The following is a 27,995-nucleotide window of genomic DNA, read 5'->3' as shown; positions in this document are numbered from 1 at the left end:
ACCTACCAGAGGGAAACAGGTGCAAGAGGTGGTTTGCAGGGGTCTTCTGAGGCAGCGGGACGTATAGATGTCCTTCCGTCGGCGGCAGATGATCCTTTGCGCTGTCACGAGCACGCTTTGGAGTCTCTTCCGTTCTGCCCCAGCGTAGTGGGAGAACTACGCTGTGATGCAGTATGTAAGACTGCTCTCGATAGTCGAGTGGTAGAAGGTCACAGGCAGCTTATGGCAGGTGTTTTTCTTGAGCCCCCTCAGGAAGTGCAGCCGCTGCAGTGCCTTCTAGATGACGGCCAAGGAGTTTCCAGACCTGGGGAGGTCAGCAGAGATCACGGTTTCCAGTTGCTAAAGGATACTGGACAAAGAGGATCGAAGGAAACTGAAGGAGACCTAAGGAAGTCAGAGGAGAACGAAGGGAACCAAGAGAAACCAAAGGAGACCATGCTGGGATGAAGGGGGACAAAGAGTCAAACAAGGACAAAGGGGAAGCCACAGGAGATCAAAGGCATTTGAAGGGAGCAAAAAAAAGAAAATACAAAAAGGCGACTAAAAGAAATTAAAGGATGACTGAAGGAAACCAAAGGAGACCAAACACACCCAAAGGGGAATTTCAGGGAAAAGAGGACAAATAGAGAACCGAAATTGCCAAAGGGGACCAAGGAAAACCGAAGTGGACCAAAAGAGACCAAATTGGAAAAAAGAGGGCCAAAGAAGACCTGAAGGAGACCAAATGCGGTCAAAGAGGACCAAGGGAAACTAAAGGGGACCAAAGAAGGCAAAAGGATGTTGAAGGAGACCAATGGAGGCAGAAGAGGGCCAAAGATACAGAACGAGACCAAAAGAGGCAGAAGGGTGACTGTCTTTTTGTCTCCTTTGGCCTCTTGAGATCTCCTTCAGCCTCCTTTGGTGCTCTTTGCTCTCTTTTTTCCCCTTCAAGTTTCCTTTACCCCTTTTTGGTCCCCCTTTAATATTCGTCCTAACATCTTTTGCTGACATGAAGGTTTCCAAACAGCGACACAGGTGTCCCAAATGTCCAATTCTTCTTGAAACGGGATGACCAACACAAAGTCTCCGGAGATGCAGACATCTCCAGCACTTCCCACCCTGCGGCGTTCTCTCAATTAAAAAGTGAACATTCTGCCGATGAGGAATGAGAAGAAGGCCTGCAGCACTGTCGAGGAATTTGCGGCGCGTCTTGACGCCGGAGTCGGCTGCATACTTGACTGCAGATGGGCTCAATTGTTCCAAAACATTCTTTGCCATTTTCGTCTTTTCATGTCATGACTGTTTGACCGCATACGGACGCCTTAGAATCATCACGGATTTTTACACGGATCTGGGATTAATTATCATCTCATTAGACGAACGATACATACTCACACATTGGTTGTATTAAATTCAGTGCCAACTTGACTTACGAGTGATCGCTTGGACGATTTTTTTGCGCTGTGTTGCGAGCCAAAATTTACAAGCGAGTTACTTTAAACATTTTCTACAAATTCTTGCCAGGTTTTCCTTATTCAAGGTCACCGTTGTGTTTAACCTTACTGCAAATGTTCCTATTATGCGCGTTCCTTTCATCCATCCTTTCCCTTTCAGATCTGATTGAATAAAGTCTTTCTTGTCAACTTCATTTTTGAGTCCCCTGTACTTCCATCTGCATGGCTTCTCTTTTACATGAGTTTACATCAGTTCTTACCATCAGATGTCCAAACCACCGCTTGCTTCTTTGACCTTCTTTGAAACTTGGGTTACCTTCACCGCCCCCTGATATATTCGTTTCTTTTTCTGTTGTCTTTTCCGGTCACTCCAGACATGCATCACATCTTCATTTCCACAACATCAAGCTTCTTTTCTTCTACCTTCTTAAATGGTGCAGTACGTCATTTCTGGTCCAACCACTACTTTGCCTTTTAATTTTATGTGGACCAGTTTTTCCATTCACACTGTATATGACTGGTTAACGTCCTGTTTCATTCCCTCTGCTTCATCTACCGTAGAACCAAGATGTAAAATTTGCTTACCCCCATTATGTTTACTTTGTCTAATTGTATTGTGGCTTGCTGATCCTTTTCCAGCTAGGTTGTCATGTACTCTGAATAATAATAATAATAATAATAATAATAATAATAATACATGAAACAGCAATTTTCAGGATCCTCAAAGAAGCGTTACACAAAACATTTAACAATAAACAAAAAACTCTAAGAATGTGGGTTTCCGTCAAGTGCGGGAGCCGGTATACGTTGCCGCGGTCAACCACACAGACGGGACACCAACCACCAAGGTGGAGCCGCAGAGGGTCCTCGTCGGGAGCCTTGGTGGATGCAGTGGGGACAGCAGTCCAGAGTCCTGCGCCCAACCAATGATCTCCGCGGAAGAAGATGTCCGAAAGCGGAGCCTGAGGAGCCACACGGATGTTCATGGCAGCACCACAGCTGAAGTCGGAAAGGAGCCAGCGCTTGGAGGTGGAGGGTTGTCGCGTCAGAATGGATGGGAGGAAGTTGAGCAGGATCCGCCAGCGTAACAGATGACGAAAGCTATAGCTAGCTCGAGAAAGGAGGCAGAGGTCCCGGGCACCAAGGATTTACCACACCGAGACAGGTGCAAACCAGCCCTGTTTCTACAAACCTTTGACATTTGGCCACAGTGCGGCGATGGATCCTGGTAAAAGCAAACCACTTGCACTAAAAAATAAACTATCTTTTCAGTGGTTGGTTCTTTCTGCTGATCTTCAGCCCTCTACTTCCCAGAGCATATTTGCATCTTTCAAGCTTCCTTAATAGGGCTGTTCTGATCTCTGCTACCAATACCATGTCGTATGCATAGGAAATACACTACGGTAGTTCTTCCGTTACAGCTTCCATTAGGAAATAAAAAACGGTGTTGAAAAGTAGAGGGCTAAGACCAGATCTCTGATGCACGTATTGTACAGATTGAGAGATGGAATGAGCCATAGTGGCTGTGGGTTGGGGGCCAAATTCCATAGTGAATAAATTAAGACCTCATTGACAGAGCATCATTATCTTTGTGAAGGCAGAATTCTTAGATAGTGTTTTTAATTAGACAACGATGATTCTCTTTTCTGTATCTGATGATTTTTGTATTAATTATCGTCACGTGGGGGCCCGCCGGCGTCACTTGAATGAATGCCAAGGGTAAAAGCGAAAGAGTCGGTCGTCGCATTCTCGTTGCCGGGGCGCTCGCCTCGGACACGACGCCACACTTGTTGCGGGAAACGCGCTCGGTCGCCGGGGAGTCGATGCGGATGAAAAGCGTTTGATGAACATTCCGGGCTGCGTGGATGCTACAGTCACTGAAGGCGGTCCTTCATTAGAGGTGGCTCATTAGCTGTGTATGCGCGCACCTTAATTAACAGAAATCATGTTAGTCTGTGGCAAGAGCAGTGACTGAGTGACTTTTTTCACTTATCATCACAATATTAAAAAAAAAGTTGTTGTTTTTTTTAATCTAAATTGTCCATTAGCCTGAACGTGAATACTATACTATACTATTTGTATATTCCTGCCCTGCTATTGGCTGATGATGTATTTACTGTTTGTATATACTGTATGTGACCTGACATTGACTGGCAATCAGTCTTTTGTTTTTGTGACCTGACATTGATTCGTGACCAGTCTATTAATGCTTTTTTTTTTTTTTTTTTTTTAAGAAAAGCACTGTTTTTATTTCATTGAAGATAACATTAAATTAATCAGAAATACAGTCCAGACGTGGTAAAAGAACAATTCCAAATGTTTTAAACGGTAGAGTATGTGTCCTGCATTGACTGGCAACTAATCCATTGTTTGTCTCCATGTGCCCTGCGATTGGCTTGTGACCAGTCCAAAGTGTACCCAGCCTCTCGCCAAAAGTCAGCTGGGATAGACGCCCGCTCACCCGTCATCCTAATGACGACAAGCCCAGAGAAAACAGATGGACGGATGGCTGTTGGGCTATTTAGCCTTTCTTCCCTCCCTGCAAGCTCCTCTTGGAGGCGAGACGGCGTTGTGATGAAAAGACTCGCCAAGGACCCCACCGCCACTTGCATAAATTGGCTCGTTAAGAGCACGGGTGAGTGACACGTCGCCTGCATTCAGCGTCTGTGACACAGGTGCAGCGCTAGTCAAACCGCTTGTGTTACGGTCTTAAAAATAAAAAAAGAAAAAAAAAAAGACCCGCCTGCCGGCTTGATCGATACGCCATTTTTTTTCCCGTCAATTAGCGCGGGAACACAAACATGGCGGCAACTGATCGATGGGAAACAACGCACGAAGGAGTACAATGAGCCAAGATGCATCCATCCCAAGGCCAAAGACGTGTCTGAATGAACGAGGAGGGACAATGAAGATGTTGTGAATAAAGGTGTGTGTGTGTGCGCGTGTCCGTGCGTCTCCGTGCGTGTGTGTGTGTCTGAGTGTGTGTGTGTGTGCGCACCCCATTACCCTGACACCACTAAAAGTGTGGCTTCGGCGGCAGGCATGAATACAACAAGACACCGAGTGTGCGTTTCATATGCGAGGGGAATAAAAGGAGGGCCTGGCGTGAAGGGGGTACGGAAAATGGGGGCAGTTAGGGGGGGAACGTTGAGGGTTCGGAGAGCCGGGCGACCAGTCTCCAAGCAACTCACAATAGAAGGTCAGCCAGAGGCAGAAAGGAAGGAGATGACAATACGGAAACTACAGGATAATCCTTTATTCTACCATGGGTGGACGCAGTGCTATTAGGGATTAGATGTAGCATATACGTATGCAGTCCATGCGCATTCACACCAAGGGGAAAGTTCAACGCCAACAAAATGTTCAATTTCTTTTGTTCTTTAATCTGAGCATTTACACTAGCAAGACTCCTGTATTAATATTTACATTTGTTGCTTTCATTTAGCCTCTTACTGCCTACTTACTTGTAGCACAACGTGTCAACTGATAAAAGTCCCTGTAATGTAAAGTGAAAATAATGATTTTCTAAAATTGACACAACACACAGAAGAGTGTTGTCAACAACCCTGCCAAATTTAAATGATTTAAAAAAATAATAATAATAATTGCCAGGTATATAAAATGAGGCTTCAAAATTGTACAAAATCAATCTTTTTCTTCTGTGACTTCTGTGGTACATTCTAATGTTTGTCAAGGCAGAGCTTTTGTGATCCATCGATGAGAAAACCAACGTGTGAACTCGAGAGCTGTTTTGCGAGCTTTTGCCCGAAGGCAACACACACACACGTGGAACAGTAAACAGTAACAAGGACAAGGAGCGACAATGCCATGAAGGCAGGCAGGCAGGGAATGTTATGGCACGGCAAACTCTTTTGAAATGTATTCGTAATCATCCTTCTATTACACGCAGGACTACTCAAATAAAAACACTTGTTATTGAATAATCATCGGCGCTTTGTGGCGGCTGCGGCAAAGAATTTGTTAAAAGACGCACTTGAGAGGCTTGTTTAAAAAATTAACTGCAAGGCCGACGAGAACTTTGCGCTGGTCTTGCCAAGGTGACGGCAGCGGAGACGACAGGCAGTCGAGACTTTGACGCTTCAATGGCGGCACTGGAATGCTTTTGTGAACTCCAAAACGCGGAGTTGCACTCGCTCCAGTTAACCTGTCACGTGGACAAGTTTGTGTCAATGTGGAGACGATGTGCTGTCATGAAAGGTCAAATGAATGCTGATGAGAAAAAAGATAGAAGCGAACCAACATTACGCATAGAACGATCACTAATCATACAGGAGAATATTTACATTTAAAGGAAAGCAGATGTGGATTTCCAATAAAATAAAATCAAACAAATTGTCACAAATATCAAATTTTAGTTAACTTTTCCCCATTCTGTTCTTGGATTAGTTTTATTTCTCCTGATAACAAACACGCTTTGAACCATTTTTATCGAGCATCAACTTCCACAAAAATAATAATAATTATAATGTAGTATTGCGGCGGCACAGTGGACGACTGGTTAGAGCGTCAGCCTCACAGTTCTGAGGACCCGGGTTCAATGCCCGGCCCCGCCTGTGTGGAGTTTGCATGTTCTCCCCGTGCCTGCGTGGGTTTTCTCCGGGCACTCCGGTTTCCTCCCACATCCCAAAAACATGCATGGTAGGTCAATTGGCAACTCTAAATTGCCCGTAGGTGTGAATGTGAGTGCGAATGGTTGTTTGCTTGTATGTGCCATGCGATTGGCTGGCGACCGGTTCAGGGTGTACCCCGCCTCCTGCCCGATGACAGCTGGGATAGGCTCCAGCACGCCCGCGACCTTAGTGAGGAGATGCGGCTCAGAAAATGGATGGATGGATGGATATAGTATTGCAAAAAAATAATCCACATTGGCTTCCTTGCAGTGGCAAGGACAATATTAGTTGGTGGCGCTAATGTGTCGTTTAGTTGGTTTGCTAACAAGGAAGGACAATGCATTAGGTACAGTCGTGTTTTGTGCTCGCATTTTCTGTGTTTGCAGGTTATGTTGATAGGAAATGTTCCTGCGTATTTGGGCTGGAACTAACGATTATTTTGATGAACAATTCATCTGTCGATTATTTCTTCGAATAATTGATGAATCTGATTTTCTTTTTTTTTTACTTTCCATCCCTATATTAAAAAAACAGGACATTATTTCAAATTGACAGTGCAGAAAATGCACAAACCAAAATTGATTGTGATTCAGTTACCGATTTGGTAGCATGTCAGAAAATAGGCCAAAATGTTGATAATGGTTTTACAAAGTAAAAGAGGTTTGCGAATGTCTTATGTTGATGAAACACAAAGATAATCAGCCTGCTTTATTATAATAATAGATGTAATTATGATAATTTACTGTTGAGAGGCTGAAATTCTGAAGGATTTTGACAATTTTGTCAGTTAAACATGGTCTCTAAACGATTAATCGAATAACAAAAATCGTTATCAAAGAATTTGATAATCGATTAGTCGATTAATCGTTGCACCTCTACTGTGTATTTTCATACAGCACAATACCGCTGAGTGCAATTTCTCTTGTGAAAATACACGTTAAAAAAATGAATTTTGCCATTTTTGTGGAGCTGGAAAAGATTAACTCAGCGAATGAACCTCGTATCGTAAGGTACTACTGTAACATGAAAAGAAGTGCTTCCTCTTGGAAAAAAAAATCTTATTAGTCCAAACCTATGCAAAAACTACAGTGATACATTAACGTCAACAGGTCAATACTGGCGAAACAAAAGGTAGAAGCGAATAAAACAATCAATAGGTCGTGATCAAGAGAGCATAATTTGCATCATTTTTAAGTTTTATTCCGGCTGGGCAATATGGCTTTAAAATAAAATCTCAATATTGCAGTCGCAAAAATCTGACTTATGTTTTGAATCGATTTTGATATCCTTCGCTTATCAAAAAAGACACTGAAAGAATGACATTCAAAACAAGTTTTTTTTTTGCTTTTGTAAGTAGTGTAACCCTTTCAACCACGCCAGCCGCTGGCCAAGAAACTCGAATTAATCGATAAGCCCTCATGAGCATGTCTTGCAGGTGAGTACTGTAAATAAATGAGTGTAAATAGTTAATAAAATAGTGTCAAAACCATTGTGAAGGTTATAGGTACACTAACATAGTCATAAACTAACATTGTGATAAGATAACGTGGGAATAAGGTAAAATAGTGAAAAGTCAACACGTAAATAAAATCGCCTTACCCTTCAACGTCTATTGAGGATGCTAAAATGGTGTTTTAAAAAAAGAGGAAGGGATCTCGACGAGCTGATTTTGGTCTTGTTTATGTCTTTGGGGGAAAAAAACCTCGTTAAATGTTCCTCAGGCCAAGTTGACTTGAGCTGACTTTCTTGAAATCAGGCGATGACCGTACGCTGCTTTTCTCTTTTTATTTTGATTTATTAATTTGTTTCAATTATTATTTCTCATTTTGAAACCTTGAAGCATTTTCTTCCTCTGAAAGGCAAAAGCAATTAAGTTTAGTTGGAATGTGGCGGTGTATCGATCTTCAACCCGGAATGGTCGCTCAGGTTAGGTACACCTTCATACAAAAACAACCTGGCTTGACAATAGCCGACTGAATGACTCATAATTAATACATTTCAGTGAAGTGACGGATCCTCGTATTAGGACCTTATTCATGGGAAACAGCGCGATGGTGACATCTGGTGGCCGGAAATTGCTATTGTTATGCAAATTGTCGGGTTGAGAGTGTTGATTGTGCACTGCACGGCGAGATAACTGATTTTAACATTTCATTTTTATTTTTTCTTAATCAATAGGCTATAATGATGGAGGTAGCTGGAGTTAATCATTTTTTTTTTCAGGAATAAAAAAAGTGTAATGTTTTATTTTTATAAATTCAATAATATTTGTAATTTAAAAAAAAATGTACTTCACTTTTGCAATGAATATTAGTAATACCACTACTATTATCATGTTTTGTTACCTTATTTGGCTACACAAGGAAAACAAAATTGAAGAAAAATATTACAAAGGTTATAATGAAATATTATTAGTATTATTTGTCATTTTTAAAAATATTTATAATTGACAGTAAGCATTTTATTATTCTCTAATACTTCTAAAATGATGGAGTTAACTAGAATTTATCATATTTTTACTCTAGTAAAAACACACCAATAATAAAGTGTAATTTAAAAAAAATTATGAAGGAAAAATATTTTAATTAAAAAAACTTTTAACTTCCCTTTTTCAGTGAATATAAGTACGACTATTATTACCATGATTTATTACCTTATTTGGCTACATGAGGACACAAATATTCAAGACACATTAGAAATGTTAAAATGATTATTAATTTCAGTATCTTTTTAATATTTGTATATTGCAATGAACATTGTATTATTGCCCTTATTAATAATATACGGTATATATACCATATATATTTCTAAATAATATACATAAATATATAAATATGAATCTATCGGTCTGTCCATCAATCCATTTACCTTAATTACATTACTAATTAATTTTACTAAATGTGGCTCTATGGGGGGAAATTATTACATATACATGATGTTTTACAAATCTTAATCACTACTTTATTATCTTTTATTCAATGTTTATATATATATATATATATATATATATATATATATATATATACTGTATGTGTATATATGTGTGTGCACGCACACACACACATTCTAATATTTTGTTACCTTCTTGAATTACACAAGGAGAAAATGATTGAAGACAAATGTAAATATTTATTATACAACAGCATTTATTATACAATAGTTTGGGATTCGTAGTATATAGTATAGTATAGAAAGTATAGAAATCGACATTGACAACTTGTTGCTTATCGTTTCATTAAATAGAATTCATGATGTTCTGCACCTACATGTCGTTTTCAAATATTTCTTTATAACATATACATTGTTCCGACAAAAGATGCCAGTGAGGCCATCTGGAGGGCGTTTGTCCGCCATGTGGTTAAACATTGTCCCAACGTTTGCCTTGGGCCTTCTGTTGTTTTCACACAAGCACTCGGCCAATTGCGGCCTGCCATTATTGACCATGTAATTAAAAGTACTTTAAGGTGTAATGCGCTGTAACGCGCACGCGCCGCCATCTGTCACCGTGGCAGCAGATAAGCAGATGAAGGTGGGGATGGTCATTTCTATTAATTTTTTAAAAATATTTGTCACATTATGTTTGTTAGTTCATGACAATTATTTTAGATTAATTTAGAATAGTTCGGTTACCTGATTTGGCTAGATAAGGACAAATATTAATATATTAGCTGATTTGTATATTTTTCAAATGACTTATCAAATGATCAAATCACATATTTTATTATTTATTGTTTATTATTCATTAATATTTGTAGAATAATAAATAACTATTGATAACTATTAACTATAACTATATAACTATTGAAAAAATAAGATTATAAAACAGTCAATAGACATTTTGGCTTAGTGTCCATCCATCCATCCATCCATCCATCCATCCACTTTCTGAGCCGCTTCTCCTCACTCGGGTCGCGGGCGTGCTGGAGCCTATCCCAGCTGTCATCGGGCAGGAGGCAGGGTACACCCTGAACTGGTTGCCAGCCAATCGCAGGGCACATAGGAACAAACAACCATTCCCACTCACAGTCATGCCTACGGGCAATTTAGAGTCCCCAATTAATGCAGGTTTTTGGGATGTGGGAGGAAACCGGAGTGCCCGGAGAAAACCCACGCAGGCACGGGGAGAACACGCAAACTCCACACAGGCGGGGACGGGGATCGAACTCCGCACCTCAGAACTGTGAGGCTGACGCTCTAACCAGTCGGCCACCGTGCCGCCTTGCTTAGTGTCATGAAATCTTATTCTATATCTCGTAAGTGAAGTATGAAATAAAACTAAAAAGTGACTTTGAGACAGGAAATGAGTGGCGGTTCACTCTCAAAGATATTTTGACCTTTATTGTAAAAAGTGCAGCAGAAAAAAAAAAAAAAGGACCAAATTATTTACAGCTGCTGCATAAACAATGGCCGTGCTCACGAAGGCCCGCCCACCCGCAACATTCCAATAACTAAGTCGGCCAGTGGGCCTACCTCGATCTAGGGGATTGCTTGGTCTCGCGTGTGTTACGGGACCCCCGGGGCGCCCATGAAGACCGTGTCGATGGGGGGCAGCAAGGAGACCAGGTCCCGCACGTCGGCACGCTGCTGGGACAGCGAAGTGCCCTGGGAGGAGAACGGCGACGATGAGACGCCGTACATGCAGGGGGCCGAGCCTGGGAGATGACACGGGAGATGGGTTGGCAGGACGGACATTTTGTTTCCCTTCACGCTTAACGTACTTTTGCCCCGTTGCTCGCTGAAGTCACGTTTCCATCAAACAATCATCGCTAGCGTGACATCACTTGGCACTGAGTCTTCTTTACATTTAAAACTAACTAATTAACTAGTTAGCTAGCTAGCTAACTAACTTGCTCACTAACCACCACAAGTAGCCTACTACACAAGGAACTAACAAACTCATGATAACTAACTGACAGATACAATGTAACTAACCAACTCAAACTAACTAATTAAATACCCTTTGAACTAACTAAAGAAAAGTAACTATTTTAACTAACTGACTGACAAGTAGCAAACTAACAAAAACTAAGCTCTGTAACTAACAATTGATTACTAACCAATCCAAACTCACAGATTAAGTAACTATTATAACTAGTAAACAAAACTAACTAACTAACAACTAACCAACTAAATAACCAACTACAGTAACCTACTAAGCAGGAAATTAACTAACTAAAAAACATAGCAACAAACTCAAATTCAGTAACTAACTACGCGCTGTCGCTAACTACTGCCAACTAAAACTAAGTACAGTAAATAAAATATCTAGAACCAATTAACTAACAAATAAAGCTAAAACTAACCAACTGCAGGAACTAAAACTTACACAAACTAAGAACTGTAACAAACACAAAAACAAACTTTACTCTAAGTTGTCTTCTGTCAAACGACAGTAACTAACTCAAATCAATAAACTAACTCGTGAAACTATAACTACACTGACTAACTAAATAACTAACCAAGCAAATGGTCACCAAATATTGTACGTTATTGGCGTTAGGTGGTGGAGGTTAGGGCTAGCATGAGTCAGTGACGTTTTGTCGCTCACCTGTCGCATTTTGTACGTCGTTATAGAAGGTTGCGCTTTTAGTGGCGGGCCGGTCAAGGATGTTAAGCGGGTCGTGGACATCAGAGTACGGCGAGCGAAGCAAGAGGAGGGGGCTGCTAACGCTGCTGATGACCGACACGTGCTGCTCCGCCACTGGCACCATCCGCTGGCGGTCCTCGTAGCTGCCGCTTCCGTAATAACCTGTGGCTGGAGGCCAAGGGGGAAAAAAACATATTATGGTATTAAAATTTGAACAAAGTCATAATTTTATAGGAAGATGAAAGGGAATATTAGGGGATTAAAAATGTATTTTCCTCAAAATCAAGTTGATCTTTTCTAGTGAATAAAGTTGTAATTTAGCCATATAAAAATGGGGAAAAGTGGTCATTTTATAATTTCAAAAAATGCAATTTATGGGATTAAAGTTGTTTCTTTTTTAGAGTAAAGCCATAATTTACAATTAAAAAATAATATTAAGCCTGTAATTTTAAGATGTTCTCATTTTTTTTTATTTTACAATACAAAAATATTAATGTTACAGGTTTAAAGATGTAATTTATTTTTAGAATAAAGTGAAATGCTTACATGAAAATGTGACATTTTGGGGGAAACAGAAAAAAAATAGAATCCGATTGTTTTCACAATAAACTTGTCAATTTAAAAGAAAATTTGCAATATTATTGTCTGATCTTTTTTTGAGAATAAAGTGGTAATTATTTTTTTTTAATGAAGTGGTAATTTTATGAATAAATATTTTTTAATATTATGGGATTAGTTGTTTTTTAAAGTCATAATTTTACAAGAAAAAACATCTGTACGGGCTTCAAAGTGTTTGTTTTTTTTAACAATAAATGAGTCCTTTTATAATTACAAAATGTACTACAGATTTAAGTAACGTGGTTATTTACAATTTTAAAAATTAATATAAGGGTTATTATTATTTATTTTGGGTTATTTTTTTCTTTAGAATTGAGAATAAAGCAGGCACAATGTAACATTTTGGGAAGAAAAAAAAGTAATATTCTAAACATTTGAGTAGTACTGTTTTAGAATAAACTATGCTAGGTTGATTGACGGCGGCACGGTGGCCGACTGGTTAGAGCGTCAACCTCACAGTTCTGAGGACCCGGGTTCAATCCCCGGCCCCGCCTGTGTGGAGTTTGCATGTTCTCCCCGTGCCTGCGTGGGTTTTCTCCGGGCACTCCGGTTTCCTCCCACGTCCCAAAAACATGCATTAATTGGAGACTCTAAATTGCTCGTAGGTGTGAATGTGAATGTGAATGTGAGTGCGAATGGTTGTTTGTTTGTATGTGCCATGCGATTGGCTGGCGACCGGTTCAGGGTGTACCCCGCCTCCTGCCCGATGAGAGCTGGGATAGGCTCCAGCACGCCCGCGACCCTAGTGAGGAGAAGCGGCTCAGAAAATGGATGGATATATAATATATGAAGAAAATAAATGGCAATATTAAGGATTAAGGTTGCTGGATTAAGGTCCGATTTATTTTTCTAATGAAGTGATAATTTTACATGTTAGAAAAAAAGAATGAAGTGCTAATTTTATGATGAAGAAATTCCAGTTCCGGTGTTGCTACGCCTACCGTTTTGTCCCGCACCCTCGCCGCCACTGCCTGAGTGGTTGAGTCCAAAGCCGATTCCATCGGCGGCATCCAAAATGTGAGCTGCCGTGTGAGCTTCCAGACTGAGATCGCTCGAGACGGTGTCCGAGCCGCAGCCGTATACGGAAGCGGGCCGAGCAGAAGAGGCGTAAGGAGTCAGCGAGCAGGCGGGACCGACACCGGAGCCGCATGAGAAGTGGGCGTCCCCGTACAAGACGTCTTTGGCGGCAGGCGGCTGCTGGTCTTCGAAGGCGGCGTACCGACACAGCTGGTAGGCCAACGATGATGACTGGACGCAAGATGAGAACGTGCTCTCCGTCTCGGGCCTCAACACACCAAAGGCGCAATTTCACCAGATTAAAATCGGGATTATTTACAAGAAACTATGGTTTGAATCTCACAATAACAACATTTTCAGCCTTCCCTCTTACTTCTCCAGATTCTCAGAATCTTTCGATGATATTGTGGACAATAGATATTGAAATCCCTAAATTATATACATTGAGAATTTGCTCATGCACTTGTTCATAAAGTGGTGAGCCTCGCTTCATCCTTGCTTGTAATCAATCGGGGATGCTCCTTATATACACAATCATGACACGCACCGACCTGTTCACCTGTGGAATGTTCCAAACAGGTTTTTTTTTTTTTTTTTTTTTTAATATAACATTCCATCAACTTTCCCAGTCTTTTGTTGCCTATGTCCCAACTTTTTGGCTTAGGGTTGCAGGCATCACATTCAAAATCTGAGAATATTTGCATACAAAAAATAAATAAACTTTATCGGTCATCAGTTTGAACATTAAATATATTGTCTAGTATATTCAACTGATTATGGATTGAAACTGTATTATGTTTTTTATTTACCTTTTACACAATGTCCCAACTTCATTGGACTTGGTATTTCTAGAATAAAGTAATAAATTTCCAAGAACAACAATGATTGACAAAGTTGTAATTTACAAAATTACATTTGGATTTTTACGGGTGAAAAAAATATCACTTTTTTTTGGTAAATCTATTATTTTTACCTCATATTATTATTATTATTATTATTATTATAACGTAAACATCAAGAATAAAGTCATAATGTCAAAATAAAGTGTAATATTACGGAATTAATACTTTTTCTATAAATTCGTAATATCACAAGAAGAAAAGACTAACATACTACTTTAATATACATTTTTGTACTAGGAGAATAAAGTCGTAATCTCACGAGATTAAAATCATTTTTTTTTTCATCATGAAGTCATGGTTTCACAAGAAGAACAAGACTATGACAATCACGTAATATTACAATTAACCGCTGGAATGATGTTGTAATTTTACAAATTGTTTAATAGAATACATTGGTAAAAATAGCTCTGTCCAAATTGAAATATTACATTTGTATTTTTACTGATGAAGAAATACCACTTTACTCTGGTAAAACTACAATTTGATCTTGCAATAGTAAAAAATATAGCCAAAGAATAAATTATATAAATATCATTAAAACATTTTGTAATATTATGAGATAGTCTTTTTTGTACAAATTTATTATTTAAGAAGAACAGGACTATGATTATAATCTCACAATAGTAACAAGTATTCATTTTGCGAGATTAAAGATGTTTTTTTAAATAAAGTAGTAATTTTATTAGAAGAACAAGAATACAACTTTAATTTCACAGTATTAACAATTATTTTTCTCTCTCTTATAGTCCTAGTTTTACAAGAATTATTATACATTTTATTATTATTATTATTATTATATTATATATTATTATAATTATTATTATACAACCAGAATAAAGTTGGAGGTTTTCACATTCTTTTTTTAAAAATAAATTTGTAAAAAGGATTCTTATTTGGAGGAGAAAGATGTATAGTATTACAAGATAAATTGTCATTTTTTAAAAATAAAAATGTTATTTTAAGAGAAAAACATATTAGGGGGAAAAGTTGCAATATTGTACGAGTTAAAACTACCAGACTTAATCAAAACATTATGCGATTCAAATTATATTTATTTGCAAAAAAGTTGGAATCATATGAGGAAAATCTGTCATAATTTGGGGGGGAAGTTTTAATATCAAGAGATTAAATGTATTGCTTTGTTAGAATAGTCTTAATCTAACACGTTAATAAAACTAGAATACGCCTTTTTAAAAGGTTCTAAACAATATGACTATTTTCCCCCCAAAATATTATGTTTCTTTCTAAAAAAAAAACAACTTTTTTTTCTAACAAAAATAAAGATTCTATGAATAATATGACTTATTTCTCCCCCCAAAATCTTGAAAAAAATATGACAATATATAATAATAATATACGCTATAATAAATATGCCAACATTCTTGTACACTTATTTTTCATATACTCTTGGCACTGAGGCTCGAATACTCCTTTGTAGAAATTGGGTTTGATGGCAATATGGAGAGTTGAATCTGACCTGAGTACAGGCTGGTAAGTGGAAGCGGGCGGAGGGAAGTACGCCGAGCAGGGGTACAAGTTCTCCGGGAAGGCGGCGCACGGGTTGGGCTGGCTCACGGAGTTCAACGTGGAGATGTACGAGGATGAGGAGCAGGACGAGGAAGAAGTCGGGGCTCGGGGACCCTGGTTGATGACCGAGCCTCGGTGCACCAGTGCCGCCGGAGAGATAGGGGGCGTCATGACGGAAGCGCACGAGTCTGTTGGAACACCTGGAAAAGAGAAGCCGGTCTTCATTTTCTTATCTTGCTTTAAGGAAGCTCGGGAACAGGGGTCTCCAAAGTTTGGCTTGGGGGCCATTTGGCCCTTAGCTTGATTTTTATCGGCCCACAGAATATTATACGTATATATATATATATATATATATATATATATATATATATATATATATAATTTTTTTTTTTTTAAGACCAATAATTTTACAAAAATGTTTTGGGTCATTTTATGAGAAAAACAATGTTTAGAGGTGATTTTTGGTGGTAAATGGTCATTTAAAGAAAATTCAAGTCATAACCTTATAAGGAAAAAATTACAAGCACATTATTCTTATAACAAAGAACCACTCGCGCTCAGATCGGGGAGGCATTCCTCTTCATCACGCCCTTCCAGGTCACACTGTCACTGGCCACGTGAGCATTGCATTCCCCCAGCAGAACAAGGAAGTTAGGGTTTAGTTACTCACTAAAAGACACAAAGCAGACATTGTCTTTATCCATCAGATCCTGTCAGGAGTGGGATTCGAACCCGTGCCTCCGTAGAGACTGCAACCTGAATGCTGCACCTTGGACCTCTTCCATCCTGACAGTGGCTTTACTGTGTTGTTTGGCAGGAGCAAAGGGTCGGGGTCTTGAGTCACGGGCCTAATCTGGACCCGTTCAAGAGCATTGGAATGAAGACAAAGTCCAAGAGCCTCCCACACCAAGCATTAGTGGTTCCGTGGTAGGATTCTCACCTGCCACGCGGGAGGCCCAGGTCAGATTCCTGGCCTATGCAGCACAATGTTGTTGTTTTTTTACATATTAAGCACAATTAAAGGTAAAAGAGCGTAAACTCTTTTTGCTTGCAAAACACAGATTTTCCCCGACCGTTACTGGACTGCCGAACACAGGAAGCAAGTCTTTGTTGGTCACATCTTGTCAGAAGTGGATTTCAAACAAAGACCTGCGTAGACTTTGCAATAGGAATGCAGCAACTTGGTGCCCCCAGCCATCCTCACAAATATACTTTGTGGTGTTTCGTGGCCGTGTAGGTGAGAAACAATGATAACACCCTAGTTGTACCAATTTCTGTTGGACTGGACTGCCAAGGAGAGGAAGCAGACAACAGTTTTTGTCAGTTCAATCACACAAGCAGTAGAATTTCAACCAACATACCCGTAGAGACTGCAACCTGAATGGAATACTTTGGACGACTCGGCCATTCCGACAGACATCGATTGTGTAGTTTTTCTTGCAAACACTTTTTTTTTTTTTTTCAATTTACCTGTACCAGGGAAGCCGACAGAATCTGTCTCTGGGTAGATGTCGACGCGCATCTCCACCCCTCGCTGCCTATTGGCCGACAGAGACGTGGAGTCGTCCTGTCCCGAGGACTCGCTCTTCACTAATTGTTCGACGACGGCTGCCCCAGCGACCTTGTTGCGATTGGCTAAGAAGCAGGAACTCGGAGATGCCAAAAAGGCTGCTTTACTGGCACCTGAAAGAGCAAAAACTTGTCAATTTATAACAAATTAAAAAATATATAAATATTAAAAATCAAGGTTACATTTATGCGCAACAAAGATGGAAATGCTCATGTATGCTTGCCTGCTTTTTTCATGTGTTTGTCCAGAAGGTTCTGCAGGTCCTGCTCCTTGTCATTGTTGAACTGGGTTTCCAGCGCCAGCAGGATGTACTCGTCCAGAAGCATCCGGATCAGATGGAAGGAACCTAAAAACGCTCCACATAGTTATGTTCTCAACTAGCAAATGGGGTAGCCATGCATTAGGTGTGATGTTTCTATTTTGGGGAATAATATGAAACAATATTGTGGAGAAGTGTCAAGAAGCCCATGTTGTGTCCAGTGAGATACACACCTTGTACAAATATAAACTATTATTATTATTATTATTATTATTATTATTATTACTGTAGACCCCACATATTTGTAGTTCGCGCTCAAACTATTTTGTGCTTGTTTATTGAACGCAGCTGTTCAAAAGGCCACCATGTGGCCAAAGTAAGTGTGACGTTATACCGTGTGCTTTTATTTCAAAGGTCTTGCGAAACACTTCGGAATAATATACGTCGATTCTGAGAAATAAATGGACAAGTCACCCCTTTTTTTTTTGTAGGAAAACAAAGTGGATGTACAAAAACTGGGGCAAAAAAAATAATTCATCAAAAACCGAATTGTATGAAAACCGTCAAACAATAATAGTGAAATTAAAGGCAAATATAAAACTGAAACAATATAATGATACAAATGTGAAATAATACATAGAAATGACATAGTACTAAAATGAAAATGTAAAAAATAAGTATAAAATGTTATGAAAAATAATATAATATAATAATGAAAAAAAGCAAAATTTAAAATAATACAAAATTACCAAATGTATAAAATAAAAAAATATATTTAAAAATAAATATAAAATAAATAATAATAAAATATTTTTACAATAAAATAACATGATTAAAAGGAAATAATTGATTATTAAATATATAATATAAAATAACAAAATTTAAAACACAAAAATGGGCGGCATGGAGGACGACTGGTTAGCACATCTGCCTCACAGTTCTGAGGACCCGGGTTCAAATCCGACCTTGCCTGTGTGGAGTTTGCATGTTCTCCCCGTGCCTGCGTTGGTTTTCTCCAGGTACTCCGGTTTCCTCCCACATCTCAAAAACATGCGTGGTAGGTTGATTGAAGACTCTAAATTGCCCGTAGGTGTGAATGTGAGTGTGAATGGTTGTTTGTACGTGCCCTGCAATTGGCTGGCGACCACTTCAAAGTGTACCGCGCCTCCGCCCAAAGTCAGCTGGGATAGGCTCCAGCACGCTCGCGACCCTAGTGAGGATAAGCGGTTCAGAAAATGGATGGATGAATTATCCATCCATCCATTTTCTACCGCTTATACGGGTCGAGTCGAATCAGATGCCCCAGCCACCTCATCTGGCTCCTCTCGATGTGGAAGAGCAGCGGCACTACTCTGAGATAGGGCTTCTCACCCTATCTCTAAGGGAGAGCCCGGACACCCTGCGGAGGAAACTCATTTCGGCCGCTTGTATCCGGGATCTCGTTCTTTCGGTCACGACCCACAGCTCGTGACCATAGGTGAGGGTAGGAACGTAGATCGACCGGTAAATTGAGAGCTTCGCCTTTCGGCTTAGCTCCTTCTTTACCACAACGGACCGATACGAAGTCCGCATCACTACAGACGCTGCGCCGATCCGCCTGTCGATCTCCCGTTCCATTCTTCCCTCACTCGTGAACAAGACCCCAAGATACTTGAACTCCTCCACTTGGGGCAGGATGGATGAATTAAAAACACAAAAATATGAAAAAACAAAACGATATAGTGCTAAAATTAAAAGATAAAAATAATAATAATAAGATGTTATGAAATAAACTAACATAACCATTAAATAATCCATCCATTTTCTGAGGCGCTTCTCCTCACTAGGGTCGCGGGCGTGCTGGAGCCTCTCCCAGCTATCATTGGGCAGGAGGCGGGGTACACCCTGAACTGGACGCCAGCCAATCGCAGTGATTAAATAATATAGAAATTAAATACAGTTGATAAAATAGCAAATATTTACATTATAAAAAAAACTAAACTTATGAAAGGTTATAAGACAAAAGATATTATAATAACAACTTTAACAAACACAAATAATATCCTGAAAAAGAAATTGATTGATTGGATTGAGACTCCGAACACTTTGCCTGCGTTTGCTGTCTTTGTCCAGCAGGGCGTCAGGTGGCGTGCACTTTGCTGTTTAAGCGCGTGTGTGCATGTGTGTGCGAGCGTGTTTATTCACACGCCGTGTTTGAACAGCGAGCACACGACCCCGAGATAAGACTGTTTAATCATTACGTTTTATGGCTCGATTGTCCAAATGGGCCGGCAGCTTTGTGTAAAGAAGAACGCGGCCACAAAATGGAGCCTCTGAATGATTAATCCTAATAATCGCCGTGTCGCAGTCAGCTGAGCTCACCGAAGCTGGCGGCGTTGTTGAGAGTCAGGTTGTGCATCACTCGCGCGCCAAAGAAGCTCCAGCGCAGCAGGAAGTCCTGAGCTCGCTTCTTTACCGAGCGGCCGCTCTGCTTGCCCGGCTGACGAAACACAACAAAAATACAAAAGGTCACTACACGCTTGAGTGTTCGTGAGGGGTTGTAACGGCCCTCTCTCACTAAGACGCACGCAAAATCTCTCCCGCTCACCCAAAAACTCACAGACCAAAAAAAAAAAGGTTTCACACATAAGAAGAACTTGCACTTACTCACTCAAACACCTGAAAAACTGTCACACTCACAAAAAACTCTCACACTAGATAACCTCTCACCCACATTAAAAAAAAAACTCACACTTAACAAAAAACTCTCACACAAACACACAAAAAAAAACTGCTACATGTAATAAACCCTCACACTGCCATTTGTGTTTTCAACTTATTGTTGATTTATGGGGTGCCATATAGGCCCAAAAAACATTTGCCTGGCACACGCACACACACACACACACACACACACAAACGCTTTTTTGTTATGTGTGAGACTTTTTTTCATGTTTGTGAGAGGTAAATAGGGCTCTTCATATAGCATCAGCACAAAGACCTTAACAACTTTGTGCTCCACCACGGTGTCCAGCCACTCGATGAACGACTCGACGGTGGCGTTCTTCCTCAGAAGCTCCTTTAGCTCCTTGAAGACAGCGATGGCCTCATCTGCCAGAAACACAAGTGCCTTCAGCACCAACAACAACGTCTGGCAGTATAGACCTCCACCAAGGTCAAGAGAGCCTCATCTGGAATAATTCCCAGCGACTGACAAAACAACAAACCTGCCATCAACATGTAGCCCCCTTGGTGGAGGCAATAAGGAGAACTCGAATAAACACGCTCCCTGGTGGATTACGTCTTTAAAACAAATATAAACATAACCATAACTTCCTTGGTGAAGTTAATATCAAAGCCTTCCTCTTAATGGAGGTACTAGTGATCATTCACCCTAAATATAACTTCCTTGGGGGAGGTAAACCCTGGCATCAATGGACAGCCCCCTTGGTGGAGGTAATAATGAGGACTCAAATAAACATGTGCTTCTTGGGGGAGGTCATATTGAAAACTTGCTATAAACATAAAGGAAGTATACACACGGTCTCTTGGTAAGTGCCCACACAATCTCCTTGGTGGCGGTAATATTCAAGAACCGCTCCCAGGTGGAGGTAATCAGTCACACTCACAGTCGGAGTACGCGTCATGTAATTGGTCGGCGTTGGCGTTGATGCTGAGCAGCGAGTGGAGGCTAATGCTGTTCAGGTCCACGTTGTCCATGTCCGTCACCATGTTGCTGACGACACTTTGGTCGAACAGCGCCGGACGGGCGATCTGCGGAGGTTACGTCATCACATTTATTGATATATGAATATATAGTATACAGTATAGTATTACAATATTTGTCATCACAGTAATAGTCTTACACACTGTTAGCTGTAGACACTCGTGAATTTTTTTTTTACAAATACAGTACGTATGAGCCTTAGGACGAGAATCTTCTCTCGGGACTAGAACCTTCCCTTGGCACTAGATCATTCTTTTATGACTAGGCGCTTCTCTCGGGACTAGAACCACCTCTTGGGAAGAGAGCCTTATCTTTGGACTTGAAGATGCTCTCAGGATGAGAACCTTATTTTGGGACATAAACCTTCTCTTGGGAAAATACATTTCCCTTGGTACTAGAACCTTATCTTGGATCTCTCGGGACTCGACCATTCTCTTGCGAACGGTAACATCGCTCAGAGCTACAACCGTCACTTTGGATGAGTACCTTATCTCAGGACTCGAACCTTCTCTTGGGACTAGACCCTAACCCCGAGACTAGAATCATCTCTCGGGACTAGAACCTTCTTTTTGAATGAACACCTTTTTTTTTTGTCCTGTTCGGCTGTTAGATCAAGCAGAATGGAAAATCTGCATCCCTTTTATGCCAGAACAGTTTTACTGTGTCACAGTGGAGTTTTTAAGCTTCCGCTGTGGTATTATAATTGAGGTTTATTGAGAATCAGACATGATCAGTCGAACAGAACACAGTTTCTAAAAGGGAGAGAGAAACAAAGACAAAAGACAAAGCACTAATTGTAAACAGGATGAGAGAAGTAAATCATGACATTATCTACAACAATGAAACATTAAATATGAGTGTTTCATGGGGCTGTAGTGCTACACCCTGTGAGGGAAGGACAGGACAAGGACAGGAGAAGAAGCATGCAGGACAAGGTTCGTGAACCCGGCTGTACAACTGAAGTGTGGTGGCATTAATTATGTAAATTATAAAGGTCTACAGGACGAGAGTATAAGTGAGGGGATACACAAGCGATTTGCAGATTCAGGAGTTATTTGTCGCAGTAAGTACATGACCCCACACCCAGTGAAAGAGTCCTAGGGGTGTGTGCCTGCGGATACATGCAAGTGAATTGATACCGTTTTGCATGCACAACGACTGAGAGAAGTGTCCTGTAATTGCTGTGGCCGCAACGCGGCGGCTGAGGACCCCAATCCAATCAATCGAGGGGCAGCATCAGGATGAACACCTTATCTCAGGACCAAAATCTTTTTTGTCGCCAAACCATTATGCTGTGACTAGTAACGTCACTTGGGACTAGAACCACACACATCCACACAAACAACACAATCACATGCCTACTGGCCATGGCCTGCTTGAGAGAGCGTCGTGACCGACAGCCGACGCGGACATGGTGTGAACCGACGATGGTCTGGGTGAACCATTTTCACCCTCAAGCAATTTGGTGATTTACCAAATGTATGCATTGCATATACACAGTAATGTTTATTTTTCTGCTAAGAACAAAATCCCAATTGACCTGTGAGCAATTGCTGCAAATTTAAATAATTTAGCCTATAAAGCTGACTGTAACAAGGATGAACAGGAAAGTAACTGCATTATAATGACCTTTAAAGAGTTAAAAAAAAAAAAAAAAAAAAAACGATGATCTGAATCCGCAATAAATGAACTGCGATATCGTGAGGGATTACTGCATACGCCTGAGACAGTACATGGATGTCAGGTTACCTGCGCCAGGTGTAAGAAGGACGTCTGCCGCTTGAGGGAGGACACAAAGCGACGCGCGATGGGCAGCTTCTTGGCCACAAGGCATTGTGGGAGATTGTCCAGGGAGGAGGCCAGCCACAGCTCCCAGTGTTTGGCAAAGCCGCGGATATCTGCTAGCAGGCTGACAAACGGCAAACACGGCATAATTATTATTACATGACGCGAAGCCGTCACTCTTGGGCAGTGATTCTCAACCAGTGTGCCGGGCCACATTAGTGTGCTGTGAGCGCTCTTCAGGTGTGTTGTGGGAAATTACTACATTTTACATAATTGTTAAAAAAAGTATTTATTTACAACAAATAACGTATCGTTGTTCATCTATTTGTGCCAGTGAGGCATAGTGACGGTCAGAAAAAATAAATGCTCTTCTATTAGACGACAGGGAGTACATACAATAATTAATGTATCCACATTTTGTGACATTTTTGTTTGTTGGTTTGCCGTGAGAGTTTTCAATTGTAAAATATGCGCCTTGGCGCCATAAAGGTTGGAAATCACTGCTTTAGGGCAGAAAATGCATGGATGGATTCATATGTTGCAATATTTTTTTCGTGTATGAGTGGCTAGCCAGACGTCTTGACTGAACACCCTGCGGGGTTGGTTAAAGGAGCAAGTCTAGTCTACCAAACCAACGACTTTGGAAGAACTTGAAGGGCGAATATGAGAGTTCCTTGTGAAATCAGTTAATGCTGTTCCCAGGCGGCTTGAGAAACTGGTGGCTAATGCTGGCTTCTTTATTTGAAATGAAACTCCAAGCAATACACTTTCTTCTCATGTTCATTTCTTCGAAGAATTATAGTTCAGAAATAAAGTACAAGTACTTAAAATAAGGAGTTACTTTTCAATCACGCTGTATATATATATATATATATATATATATATATATATATACACACACATTCAAAAAGTCTCTCACTATAATGTGACCCTAAGACAAAAATTGTACTGTAGCTAGATATTTTGAGATGGTACCTAATCAAGTGTCTGGTCCACCAACATAACATCTTTGGTCTTAAAACGATGGCTGTTGCATATAATAATAATATCATTTTACAGTAAATAAGGAGGCAAACCTTTCAGGCATCTCTTGCATTGTAGCGGGAATGAGAACATCAGTCAAAACCTGAACACATGAAAATAACAACGGTTAGTACATCTGCCGCACAGGTCTGAGGTTTGGGGTTTGAATCCGCACTCGGACCTTCCTGTGTGGAGTTTGCATGTTCTTCCCATCCCTGCGTGGCACGCCATCCCAACCTGCATGGGAATGACTGCAGTAGTGTAGTTGCTGGTGGTGGCTTACCTTATACAAAATGGAGTCGCACACGCACAAGATGTCGACCAGCAGTGGGTTGTCCAGAAGGGGCAGCAGGTGGTTGGGCATGCCCTGCCAGAAGTGCAGCAGGAAGTTCTGGATCTAGAAGAGCAACAAAAAAAAACACACACATTAGTGGTGTGGGAGCATTTGGTGGGCCATCACGCGAAGGTGAGGGTGGACCCAGGCGTCACCTCGTCAAAGTTGATATTGATGGCGTTGTCCAGGATGCACTGACAGTGTGTTTTGTACATCATGATCAGCGTATCCACCTGCAAAGCAATGCAAGTCATCTTATAATGAGTATAATTATTAATATTATTCAGGCATGGACCGGTTTCCAGATTCCAGGTATACCACTGTTTAAAAGTCACTGTTTCAAAACAGCTAACTTTCCATCGTCATGAGCGTTTTTTTCAACATTTCAAAATAATACATTTTACAGCTGTAATTGCAATACTGTGATAACGGCAATATTTTTGCTCACGGTGATCATACCTTCAGAATCGCAGAATTGTTATTCTTCTTCTTATTATTATTATTATACTATCACATATGGGCTTAATCAAGTGTGTTTTTTTTTTTTTCTGCTAACCTTTTCCCTGGAGATGTTACTGTGCAGAAGAAGGTGCTGAGCGCTGGGGAATTCCGGAAGCAGCGTTCCCGTTTTGGAGCTGAGGGAGTATTTCCTGGTGAAGCCTCCCTGCGCACATGTCAGCATCGTTCACTCGCTTACTTATGACGACGAGTGAGGAAGCTTAAGCTTGTGCTCCGTAAAAGATAGTTTATCATACAATACTACAATAAATAACTTCAATATTGTTTTAGTAAGAAGAGCAGAGAAGATTTTACCTCATTCTTCATTTTACTTCCAGAAAATCTGTCAAAGGAACAAGGAAAATCATCAAGGCACAAATTCTAATTGTTGCTGTCAAACATTATGACTCACATAAAATGGAACTGCTTTGGTCAGTGAGTGTATAATATTTTAGTACAAAGTCAAGTACCTGGTCAAACCTTTCCCAGAGTAGACGGAGTGATAGTAAGCGCTGCTCTCTTTGATGCCGATGCCGTAGTAATGATACCTGTTATGTAACACCAGTATCAATAACTAAAAACAATGATTAGGTTTCCCCCCCCCCTAATCATTATCATTGAGAAATATGAAGGTTTAAAAGTGACTCTTACTTGGAATGGCCCCTGGTTCCCAGTCTCCGAGTGGTGAGGAGAGGGAATTTCTGTCGGATCGTCTGATTGGTTCAAATAAAACATAATTTGATGACAACACGGAAACATATAATACAATACAAATAAATCCCAGCAACGCCACTGGGTGACAGTATCGCTCGAATATGACATGGCTTGTCAGGTGTCTTCAAAGGGTGAGTAGTTTTACTTTACATTTATAATGGCGTCACTTTGTTGTTGTTCTTGCTTTTATGATCATTAAGAATGTTTAAATGTTTCCTGTAGAAGAATAAACGTTTTATTGTCGCTGTCCAGTGGAAATCTCATGTCCAAATATGGCCAATTTCCCATTTTTTCACAAATCAAGACTAATGGCCAGTCCCAAAGTGATCTGTTATTCTTTTTTTGTCGCTAATTATTAACCAATCATTTTTTGCAAGTGTTGGTATCCTGATAAAAAAATTATAATCAGTATTTTAACGTACCTATAACCAACCTGTAAAACTGACTCAGTCAGTAGTAGCAGTTTTGGAAAAAAATCAGCCCCCGACGCCAGTTTTACCAATCGAGACGAAATTGGATGGACATGACTATCATCAGAGGACACACGCAAAAGTCTCAAGGACCCATGCTCAAAATTTAACAATCATTTTGGTATGAAGCAGCCATTTTAGGGCAAATTCCATAGAATGACATTGACTGGTGACCAGTCCAGGGTGTACCTCTCCTCTCGCCCATAGTTAGCTGGTACGGGCCCTAGCTCACCCTAATGAGGATAAGTGGTATTGAAAATGGATGGATGGGTGGGTCCCAAGTAAATATCTAAAAACACAAACAATAAAACCTCAAAGGCACAATAGAAGATTTTTATCCTACAGTTTGGAGCACATTCTGGAAGACTGAAAAAAGAAGGGGGGGGAAAAAAATGTACTTTTCCGAAAGTGGCGGCACAGGCGGGCTCCAATTTGACTTTCCTGCAGAAGTCCAGGTAGTGAGCGTAGAGGATGCAGCGAGGAAGACACACTCCCTCGCACACAATGTAGTTCTCCTCCAGCCTGGTAGGTGGCATCATAACAATCAACATCATCAAAAGGAGTTAGAATCATTTATAATATAGAGTTGCTCACCACTGCAGTGTGAGCTGCGTCTGCTTCTTCTTTTCCTTGCCCATCTTGTTGAGGCTTTTCCTGGGGGAGGCCAGGCTTGCGTTGGCACTAGGGTCCTGGTCCGGGTCCTGATCCACATCCTGGTCTTCATCTGACGACACCATTTCGTTACTGTCCTCCGCCTCTAAAGACAGACACAATGTGGACTCATGCATACATGGATTATGAATTATATTCTCTGTGTCACATTGACCACTAATGTATTTTCATTTAATAACATAAACAGTTGAAGTCTTGAATCTTATTTTAGCTCCCTTGGCAAGTAAAAGAGTTTATTATCTGGGTGTTACAAAAAAAGAGAGTTGTGTGCTTCACTGTTTTCATCCTGATATTGTGTTCATTTGTACTTCAGTGTTAGATGACTGCACACGGTGTCTGATGATACCAATCTGCAAATAAAATAAATAAGCTGCGTGAAAATGTTTCGCCTGTTTATGGATCTGAGGGACAGCTGCAAAAGGTAAGGATTATTTCATCGAGGAAGCAAATTATTTATTTTTGTTACAATTACAAGCCCTTTTACATATGTAAACAAATCTTTCTTGACAATTATCTGCTTTAAACACAACACTCGTTATCCAAGGTTGTGAGCTTTGGTTTGTTACAAAAAAGCAACAACGGTCATTTACATTTGACATTGATTTCATATTCATTTTCCAAGGTTGTCACCATCAGTTTATTAAAACAAAGTAACGACACATAACTTTATTTCTGATGGTGATGTGAGCAGTGTGTTGTGGGGCCTGTAATTATTCCCCTTTTTTTTTTTTTTAACCCAAAATTTGTTGATTAAATTCAAACAATTTTAAGCACCTTTTGTGAACCCCACACAAGTTTTGGGCTTATTTTGAATCTCATAATTGGAAAATACAATACGTGACATTTTGAAGTTTGAGCCCTTTGTAGGGGGCCCATCTTAGCACTACCTGCTGCCGATCTGTGTCATTTTTCAGGTCACTAACATTACAGGTGATGAAGTCAAGTTGGACTCCACAGAGATGCAAAATAGGAGAGAATGAACCAACTGTACATGTACAAGTAGCAATACGTTCTCATAGAGTGAACCTCAAGTCATTATAATATTGCTCTGCATTTATGTATTTATTTATTCATTTTTACCTGACTTGATGGGAGAATCGTCCTCCTGGTGAAAACATCCATTGGAGGGCGTGTCCTCTGGTGAGCTGCATAAAGTTTTGGCGAAAGCGTGCCGAGGAAAAAAACTGTCGGCAGCCGAAATCTCACGGCTGCGTTTCAGGGCCATCGTCACTCCGTGCACGGGGGACAT

The 27,995-nt window shown here is 40.4% G+C and overlaps 1 protein-coding gene across 1 annotated transcript; it reads right to left on the bottom strand.

The window, feature by feature from the left end:
• Positions 1-224: 224 nt before the first annotated feature.
• On the bottom strand, positions 225-27,995 carry rfx6 (regulatory factor X, 6). The gene is made up of 21 exons (XM_061704611.1): positions 27,827-27,995; positions 26,669-26,831; positions 26,473-26,596; positions 25,542-25,603; positions 25,361-25,438; positions 25,206-25,233; positions 24,949-25,056; positions 24,548-24,625; positions 24,342-24,455; positions 24,112-24,161; positions 23,000-23,159; positions 21,153-21,297; positions 20,525-20,634; positions 19,906-20,023; positions 17,509-17,631; positions 17,186-17,398; positions 15,666-15,915; positions 13,211-13,554; positions 11,613-11,813; positions 10,535-10,716; positions 225-304 (listed from the first exon to the last, which is right to left on the bottom strand). The coding sequence occupies exons 1-20, from the start codon at positions 27,993-27,995 to the stop codon at positions 10,568-10,570; spliced, it is 2,787 nt and encodes a 928-aa protein (XP_061560595.1). The 3' UTR covers positions 225-304; positions 10,535-10,567.

The sequence above is a fragment of the Phycodurus eques genome, chromosome 18 (genome assembly GCF_024500275.1).
Source record: "Phycodurus eques isolate BA_2022a chromosome 18, UOR_Pequ_1.1, whole genome shotgun sequence".
Classification (NCBI taxonomy): domain Eukaryota; kingdom Metazoa; phylum Chordata; class Actinopteri; order Syngnathiformes; family Syngnathidae; genus Phycodurus; species Phycodurus eques.
The sequence above is the reverse complement of the archived record's forward strand: the minus strand, read 5'-3'. Positions and strand labels throughout refer to the sequence as shown.